At 45.9% G+C, this 9,794-nt stretch overlaps 1 protein-coding gene across 1 annotated transcript in view; it reads left to right on the top strand.

Moving 5' to 3' along the window:
• The first annotated feature begins 313 nt into the window (after positions 1–313).
• WDR82 (WD repeat domain 82) overlaps positions 314–9,794 on the top strand; it is a 29,971-nt gene continuing 20,490 nt past the window's right edge. The window contains exon 1 of the mRNA XM_037905801.2: positions 314–931. Coding sequence (XP_037761729.1) covers positions 771–931 — 161 coding nt within the window. The 5' untranslated portion in view covers positions 314–770. The remainder of the gene's footprint in view (positions 932–9,794) is intronic.

The raw sequence follows: 9,794 nt of genomic DNA, 5'->3' as shown, positions 1-9,794 counted from the left end.
GTATGTGGCAGGGGAAAGGGCTCGGGTCCTAGTTTATGGGGCAGGAAGAGGGCTGAGCAGCTGAGACAGAAGGGCAAGCTTGATAGGTTAGCTGTAAGGTGTGTGTGTGGGGGGGCGGCTTAGTAGCCTATCTTATAGGGCCGAAAGGGGGCTTCCTGGTCCGGGCCCAGCTGCTGCCGGGGAAGGACGCGGGCCCGCTGCCACACACAAAATGGCAGCCAGGGCCAGCCGGCGGTGGGTGACGTCCCCCTCCGCTATCCCACAATGCACTGCTCCTTCACTTCCCTCTCCGAGTGCCGCCCCTCCCCGTCGGCGTCCCACAATGCACTGCCCCTCTCCAGCCCTCGCGCTTCGCCAATCCCACAATGCGCTGCTCCTCCGCTCTCCCACAAGACCCCCCGCCCCCTCGTCCGCCCCACAATGCCCTGCTGCCGGCCCCCTTCTTCCCCTGTGAGCAGCAGTGTCTGTCCCCGTAGGAGGAAGATGGCGGACACAATGAGCAGGAGCCGCCTCTCCACAGCCTGAGCCGACCCCGCCTGAGGGCGCTGCCCGCCCGTGCCGAAGCCGCCTGCTAGCGCCGCGCGGCCCCTACCCGAGACCCGCGCGCTTCAGGCCCCCGCCCGGTTTCCCTTCTCCGTTGCTTCGCAGGCCCCGCGGGCTCTAGGCCGCCGCCTGGCTTCTCACGTTCACCGGCGTCCTCCGTGCCCGGCTCCCGCTGGGCCCCGGCCCGGCTCCTCAGGCCACGCTCGCGCCGCCCCATCCCTCGCGGCATGAAGCTAACGGACAACGTGCTGCGGAGCTTCCGCGTGGCCAAGGTCTTCCGCGAGAACTCGGACAAGATAAACTGCTTCGACTTCAGCCCCAACGGCGAGACCGTCATCTCCAGCAGCGACGACGACTCCATCGTGCTCTACGACTGCCAGGAGGGCAAGTGAGTGGCGGGCCGCCCGGGGGGTGGGGGGGGGAGGGAGATCTGCCCGCGGGTGGGGGGTGAGCGGAGTGGGGAGGGTGGCCCGTGGGTGGTGATGGGGGTGCGAAGGTGCAACTGCAGGACCCCCCCGTGCCCGTGGGTGGTACTTAGCCTCGTGGTGGTGCTGCCCTGGGGCCTGGGCGGGTGGAACAGGAGGGATCGATCCACCGGGATTATCGGCTCTTCCAGGTGAGGAGCCTGTCAGGGAGAAAACGCGGGTTCAGGAAGGGCGGAGAATAGCATGGGCTTAGTGTATACCTGCTAGCCAGGGCGCTAAAACTGCCAGCTAAAGTCTGATGTGAAAGACCCGGGGGTGGGGAAGACAGCCACCTAGGTGTGGGGAGAACCTCCCCAGTGTTGCTGATGCTCAGGTTTTCCCCAGGTAGAAGTTGCTGAGTGAAACTGACATTTTTGTTACTTTACTGCTGTCCACAAGGTTCTTCATAGCAAAAGTAAAGTTGATCAGAGATTCTTATGTGTTTGGTTGTGCTGCTGCTTGGCAGAGCTCTGAGCAGTAGCTGAAAATATTGTAATTGTGTGTCTGCAGACTAGGGAACCTAGGATAAGTGCCTTTTTTTTTTTTTTAAATGAAATGAGTGTATAAAACTAAAACACCAGAAAAAATATGACTTGAAAATGGAGCTGGAACAGATTATTTTTATTGGATTCTGTCGTGGCACTGTGATTAAAGCATCTGAGTCCCATCTACGCTACAGCCTTCACTGTTACTACTTGTGGTGGAGCTGAAACTGTGGTGATTCACAACTCCTAAATGTAGCATTGTAGATATAGACTGGAAGACTTTTGCTTCATATTTGGAAGGTTACAAATGTGATTTTCACACCTATGGAGACTAGAATCTTGTTTTACAAGAGCTAAAATTTGTTATTAATTGATGGCCCAGGACTTTTCACTGATCACAGAAATCTTTTCTTTCACTGGTGGGTAAATGAATGGATTTTTCAAGCTCTTTCATTTTAGATTTAGTTAGTAAAATTGATGGATAACTCATCTGTAAGTATAGCTATGTATATGGGTCCAATTTTTAAGTCAATGGAGGTGCCATGATTTTTCCTTTGAGGAATATGCCTATTGTTAGCTACACATTGCCGCAGACTCATTTCTTGATGAGTCTTTCCATTGAAAATCTAAGCCAGAGAGCAAAAATTTGATTTGGGCATGTTAAATACCCTGTTTGGGTTTAAATGAACAGGATGAAATAGGAAACTGTTTTGATGTGCATCTAGAACAGTTTGCCATTTTAAAAGGTAACCTTTTAAATATATTTTAATTCCATAGTTGAAGATGGCATACTGTACATGCTCAGTAACTTTAAAAAACTGTAAAAACAATGAGGAATCCGGTGGTACTTTAAAGACAAACAGATTTATTTGGGCATAAGCTTTTGTGGGTAAAAAACTCAATTCTTCAGATGCAGTTAAAAAACTGTGGCATTCCACTAGAATACATAGCCACTATTATGTAGGAAGAAAGATTCTACTGTGCTTTGTGTGAACCCCTTTTGAGTAGTTAACATCTTTACTTACAAACTAGAATTAAAACATCTATGATTCTGCTATAGAGCAAGATGGGGGAAAAAAGGGAGGAGGTATTGCCTTGTATATTAAAAATGTATACACTTGGACTGAGATTGAGCTATAAATAAGAGACAGACTTGTTGTAGGTCTCTGGGTAAGGATAAGAGGTAAAAAACAAGGGTGATGTCGTGGTAGGGGTCTACCACCAAACCAGGAAGAAGAGGTGGGTGAGGCTTTTTTTAAACAACTAACAAAATCATCCAAAGCACTGGACTTGGGGGGAGGACTTCAACTACCCAGACATCTGTTGGGAAAATAACACAGCAGGGCACAGATTATCCAACAAATTCTTGGAATGTATTGGTGACAATTTTTTATTTCAGAAGGTGGAGAAAGCTACTGGGGGGAGGCTGTTCTAGATTTGATTTTGACAAATAGGGAGGAACTGGTTGAGAATTTGAAAGGGGAAGGAAGGCAACTTGGGCAAAAGTGATCATGAAATGGTAGAATTCATGATTCTAAGGAATGGTAGGAGGGAGAACAACACAATAAAGACAATGGATTTCAAGAAGGCAGACTTCAGCAAACTCAGGGAGCTGGTAAGTAAAATCCCATGGGAAGCAAGTCTAAGGGGAAAAACAAATGGAGACATTTGGCAGTTTTTGCAAGAGACATTATTAAGGGGACAAGAGCAAACTATCCCACTGCATAGGAAAGATAGGAAGTATGGCAAGAGACCACTATGGCTTAACCAGGAGATCTTCAATGATCTAAAACTAAAAAGAGTCCTACAAAAAGTGGAAACTCAGTCAAATTACAAAGGATGAGTATAAACAAATAACACAAGTATGTAGGGACAAAATTAGAAAAGCCAAGGCACAAAACAAGATCAAACTAGCTGGGACATAAAAGGAAACAAGAAAACATTCTACAAATACATTAGAAGCAAGAGGAAGACCAAGGACAGAGTAGGCCTGTTACTCAATGGGAAGGGAGACAATAACAGAAAATGTGGAAATGGCAGAGGTGCTTAATGACTTATTTGTTTTGGTTTTCACCAAGAAGGTTGGTGGCAATTGGATGTCTAACATAGTGAATGCCAATGAAAATGGGGTAGGATCAGAGTCTAAAATAGTGAAAAACAAATAAAAAATTACTTGGAGAAGTTAAATGTCTTCAAATCATAGTTTTATATATATATATATTAAGGTCAGAAGGGACCATTATGATCATCTAGTTTGACCTCCTGCACAATGCAGGCCACCGAATCTGACCCATCCACTCCTGCAATAAACCTCTCACCTATGTCTGAGCTACTGAAGTCCTCAAATCATGGTTTAAAGACTTCAAGGTGCAGAGAATCCTCCAGCAAGTGACCAGAGACTGATGAAATGCATCGTAGAGTACAGTAACTCCTCACTTAACGTTGTAGTTATGTTCCTGAAAAATGTGACTTTAAGTGAAACGATGTTAAGTGAAAAGAAAAGGAGTACTTGTGGCACCTTAGCGACTAACCAGTTTATTTGAGCATGAGCTTTCGTGAGCCACAGCTCACTTCATCGGATGCATAGCTGTTAAGTGATGTTAAGTGAATCCAGTTTCCCCATAAGAATTAATGTAAGTGGGGGCGTTAGGTTCCAGTGAAATTTTTTTTTTTGCCAGACAAACGGCATTATATACATTTGAAACAAGCAATTTAATACTACAATCATCATTGCTGAGTATGAAGCTTGGTTGAAGTGGTGGGGTCAGAGAGTGGAAGAGGGTGGATTGTCCGGCTGCTCCTCTTGCTGAACTTTCTGAACTTGAAAAAACACATCTAGAGAGTGTTGTTTTGCTTTCCTTTTTTTTTTTCCCTTGGTAAATTTCTTTATAGCAAGTCATTAGATGACCAACTCCCCTAATCACTTTGGAGCTGGGTTCCCTGTCAGGATTGTCATCACTCAGGATTTGAAAGCCAGCTTCAGTCATTTGTTGGGAGGTGCCCCTGCCTTACCCTACACAGTCACAGCCCACTGGCACTGGAGATGAGGCAGGCAAGGAGGCTGAAGGTGCTGTAGGCTAGGAGAAGCACTTTGCGCAACTGCAGCTTCCCCTACTCTGCAAGCACCAGGGGCGGGGGGCTCAACCCTCAGCCCGCCCACTCTGCCTTTTCTCCCCCCCCCACCTCCTCCCCCTTTATTTCGCATGCTGTGTTCTCGCTCCTCCCCCTTCCTTCCCCTCCCTTCCCTGCTGAACGCCCGGGGCAATCAGCTGGCTTGCGGCGTTTAGGAGGGAGGGGGGAGGAGCAAGGACTTGGTGCGCAGGCTCCCCCCACCCACCCCCCGCCTCCTGCCCGGGGCAATCAGCTGGTTTGTGGTGCTCAGGAGGGAGGGGAAGCCCGCATGCCGAGCCCTCGCTCCTCCTCCCCTCCCTCCTGCCTCCTAAATGCCTCAAGCCAGATGATTGCTGCGGTCAGGAGGCGGGGAGGGGAGGGGGAAGGTGCTGATCCACGGGGTCGGCTGGCGGGCAGGAGGTGCTTGGGAGGTGGGGGGGGGGGGGAGTGTAGGGAGGCTGCCAGCTGTGGAGAAGGAGAAGGTGTAATAGTGGAGCATTGCACAACTTTAAATGAGCATGTTCCCTAATTGATCAGCAACGTAACAACGAAACAACGTTAACCGGGACGACTTTAAGTGAGGAGTTACTGTACTTGAGGAGCTGACTGAGGAGATATCTGAGCCATTAGCAATTATCTTTGAAAAGTCATGGAAGATGGGAGACATTCCGGAAGATTGGAAAAGGGCAAATATAGTGCCCATCTATAAAAAGGGAAATAAGGACAATCTGGGGAATTACAGACCAGTCAGCTTAACTTCTGTACCTGGAAAGATAATGGAGCAAATAATTAAGCAATCAATTTGCAAACACCTAGAAGCTAATAAGGTGATAAATAAGTCAGCATGGATTTGTCAAGAACAAATCGTGTCAAACCAACCTGATAGCTTTCTTTGACAGGGTAACAAGCCTTGTGGATAGGGGGGAAATGGTAGATGTGGTATATCTTAACTTTAGTAAGGCTTTTGATGCTGTCTCACATGACCTTCTCATAAACAAACTAGGGAAATACAAGCTAGATGGAGCTGCTATAAGGTGGGTGCATAACTGATTGGAAAATCGTTCCCAGAGAGTAGTTATCAATGGTTCACGGTCATGTGGAAAGGGCATAATGAGTGGGGTCCCGCAGGGATCGGTTCTGGGTCGGGTTCTGTTCAGTATCTTCATCAATGATTTAGATAATGGCATAGAGAGTACACTTATAGAGTTTATGGGCGATACCAAGCTGGGAGGGGTTTCAAGTGCTTTGGAGGTTAGGAATATAATTCAAAATGATCTGGAGAAATGCTCTGAAGTAAATAGGATGAAATGCAATAAGGACAAATGCAGAGTACTCCACTGAGGAAGGAACAATCAGTTGCACACATACAAAATGAGAAAGTACTGCCTAGGAAGAAGTACTGTGGAAAGGGATCTGGGGGTCATAGTGGATCACACGCTAAATATGAGTCAACAGTGTAATGCTGTTGCAGAAAAAGCAAACATCGTTCTGTGATGTATTAACAGGAGTATTGTAAGCAAGACACGAGAAGTAATTCTTCTGCTCTACTCTGCGCTGATTAGGCCTCAGCTGGAGTATTGTGTCCAGTTCTGGGTGCCATATTTCAGGAAATATGTGGAGAAATTGGAGGAAGTCCAGAGAAGAGCAACAAAAATGATCAAAAGGTCTAGAAAACATTATGTATGAGGGAAGATTGGAAGAAAAAAAAAGGGGGGGTTTGTTTCGTTTGGAAAAGAGAAGACTGAAAGGGGACATAACAGTTTTCAAGTACATAAAAGGTTGTTACAAGGAGGAGGGAGTAAAATTGTTCTTTACCTCTCAGAATAGGACAAGAAGCAATGGCTTAAATTGCAGCAAGGTTGGTTTAGGTTGGGCATTAGGAAAAACTTCCTAATTGTCAGATTTCAGAGTAACAGCCATGTTAGTCTGTATTCGCAAAAAGAAAAGGAGTACTAGTGGCACCTTATAGACAGACTAACTTATCTGAGCATAAGCTTTTGTGAGCTACAGCTCACTTCATCGGATGTAGCTCATGAAAGCTTATGCTCAGATAAATTGGTTAGTCTCTAAGGTGCCACTAGTACTCCTTTTCTTTTTGCTAATTGTCAGAGTGGTTCAGCACTGGAATAAATTGCCTATGGAGGTTGTAGAATCTCCATCATTGGGGATTTTTAAGAGCAGGTTGGACAAACACCTGTTAGGGATGGTCTAGATAATACTTAGTCCTGCCTAGAGTGTAGGGGACTGGACTAGATGACCTCTTGAGGTCCCTTCCAGTTCTATGATTCAGTGAATGCAGATGTTTTCAGAAACTGAGCAAATATGGATTTAGACAATGAGAATAGAGCCATTTTGATTCATGAGTGAATAAAATTCATCTTGTAATCTTGGAGCATGTAGTAGAACATCAATTATGGGAATAAATAAATTCACAGAACTCTTGAAAAATGCACTTTCTGATTCGGTATAAGAAAAAATATATATAAACTAATCCCATGTAAATTATTGTGTTTTGGGAATAGAACATCTGTAGATGGAAGACGTGAGTCATGTACTATAAAACTCAGATCAAAGTGAGCCAAACCATAATTCCTAAATAAAATTATTTCAGGAAAAGGTAAACATCCTGGTGCACTTACTTAGTCTGTCTCAAAAAGTGCCTCTTTCTGATGTGGCTTTTCTGCTAATAGCATTATACCAAAGATAGTGTGTGTGTGTTGTTATAGGGCCCAGAATTGAGCATGGAGCATCTCAGAAGACAAAGATGTGGTCCCTAATTCGATCTTTTGATGTGACATGAAAGGGTGACCAAAAGTAGCATGTGGATGGTACAAGAAGTGACTAGGGTTACAGATATGGTCATGTGGTTGCTCAGTTTAAGCATGAGCACATCTTGATTATCTCAAGTGTTAAGGTTTGTTTTTTTTAAGAATTTTCTCAAATCTTATGCTGTGCATCTTAATGTAGAAGTGAGTTTTTAGGAATTCAGTGAGGAGTGGAGTGGCATGAATGACCAAAGTAGGCTGCAAGGTATACATAAGGTGGTTAGAGTAAAAAAAAAAACAAAAAACAAAAAAAAACACAGCCTTGTAGGGGAAGTGGATGAACAGGGCAGTAATAGCGAGTAGAGGTGGTGTGGGACTGTCTAATAAAATGGTAGCCCATATGAGTAGGGAGAGGTGGTGTGATTATTTGACAAGAAAAAAGTTACTTGCCTGTGCTTTTATTCTGTCAAGGAAGTTAAAATGAACTGTTGTCGCTGCTGTGATTGTTGAATGGCATCTCTCTGCATTCTGGTTGTTCTGTTTTGGACTACTTTGTGTGGATTCTTTTTATACTTGTTTTCAGTATGTCACTTGGTTTTATGTGTAGTATGTCTTTTTGCTTTCATACAAATTAAAATGTTACTGCCACTGCCTGTCTGAGCCTAAACTAAGACTATAAGTTATTTCAAATTCAAGTAAAATCTAATACCCTAATAATATGGATGGTGTCCACTAGCTTTGAAATCTACATCTTGATTGTACATCCTCCACTAATGCTGGCGCTGATGAGCAGTTACTGTGACTGTCCATGATGGTACTGTTCCTAGTCCCGCTTCTACTCCTGGGGGAATTCTGCACCACTGTACAATGCAGAATTTTGCAGAAATTAATGTTGCGTGTGCAGAATCCCCCCAGCCAGAAATGAGCAGCTGGCCGCCACTAAGGGCCACTGGACCTGGGAGACACTGCTGTGGGGAGGGGGAGGAGGAGCTGGAGAGTTCCTGCCAGCTGCAGTTCCCAGCATGCCCTGAAGGAAGGAGATGGCGGTGGGCAGGAAACTCCATGCAAGCCCAGGACCGAGCATCAGGCTGTTTCTCCCTCTGGATCCCTGGGGAGTAGGGGGTGTGAGTGCCTGAGCTAGGGAGGGCAGTGTCTGGCCCAGGGAGGAGGGCAGAGAAACAGGAACTGGGTTGTCTTAGGGCAGGGGTGGGCAAACTATGGCCGTGGGCCGCTTCTGGCCTCCCAGACCTTTTAATTTGGCCCTCGAGCTCCTGCCAGGGTCCGGGGCTTGCCAGGGGGCTCTGCACACTGCCCACGCGCCACCCCTGCAGCTCCCATTGGCCACGCAGAGCTGCCTGGCCACGCCTCCGCGTAGGAGCTGGAGTGGAGACATGCTGCTGCTTCTGGGAGCTGCTTGAGGTAAGTGCTGCCCGAAGCTGGCACCCCGACCTTCTGGCCCAGTCCTGATCCCCCTCCTGCCCTCCAAACCCCTCAGTCCCAGCCTGGAGCACCCTCCTGCACCCCCAATCCCTCATCCCCAGCCCCATCCCAGAGCCCACCACACCCTCGCCCCCAATTTTGTGAGCATTCATGGCTCACCATACAATTTCCATACCCAGATGAGGCCCTTGTGCCAAAAAGTTTGCCCACCCCTGTCTTAGGGGTTTCTTTAACCCTCTACTCCTAAGGGAATTTTTGTGTGTGTCTGTATTGTTAGGCGTACATGCTGACAGGTACTTTGGAATAAATTACCCAAATAATTGAAACTGACGTGATTATATAGTGTTGTTTTTGATAAATTTTGTGGAATTTTAAAATGTTGTGTGTAAAATTTTTAATTTTTTGGTGCAGAATTTCCCCAGGAATACACTTCAAATCAGTGGACAATAGCTTGATGAGACTGGAATGCATCTACATTTGGGCCTTTAGTTTATATCTGTGTCATGTCCTGATGTGGACTTGTTTAGATTAATGTCATTGTGGAAAATCCACAGTTTGATATTGCAGTGCTAAAAGGTAATTCACGTTTTGTCAAGATAAATGTATCTGGAAGTGTAGGTTGCCTGGTGGTTACAGGATTTTTTAAAACATGCATATCTACTGTCATTTGTGCATTTGAAAGTAGGTGCAATTTTAAAGGCATCTATTGATAAGCCACTTTTCTCCTTACTTGTTTTTGTAAAGTGGCCTCGAAGATACTTAATTTGTACATTGCTATATTGGATTATTTCTTATCACTAGGCCATAGTGTGGACTCAAAGCACTGGAAACTGAATGATGGTTGCTGTACCATGGTGAAACTTGACAGCATCAGGCCTTACCACTTACCAGCAGGAGAGTGGGGTGGGAGGAGGTATTGTTTCATGGTCTCTGTGTATATAATGACTTCTGCAGTTTCCACAGTATGCATCTGATGAAGTGAGCTG

The sequence above is a fragment of the Chelonia mydas genome, chromosome 7 (genome assembly GCF_015237465.2).
Source record: "Chelonia mydas isolate rCheMyd1 chromosome 7, rCheMyd1.pri.v2, whole genome shotgun sequence".
Lineage (NCBI taxonomy): Eukaryota > Metazoa > Chordata > Testudines > Cheloniidae > Chelonia > Chelonia mydas.
The sequence above is the reverse complement of the archived record's forward strand: the minus strand, read 5'-3'. Positions and strand labels throughout refer to the sequence as shown.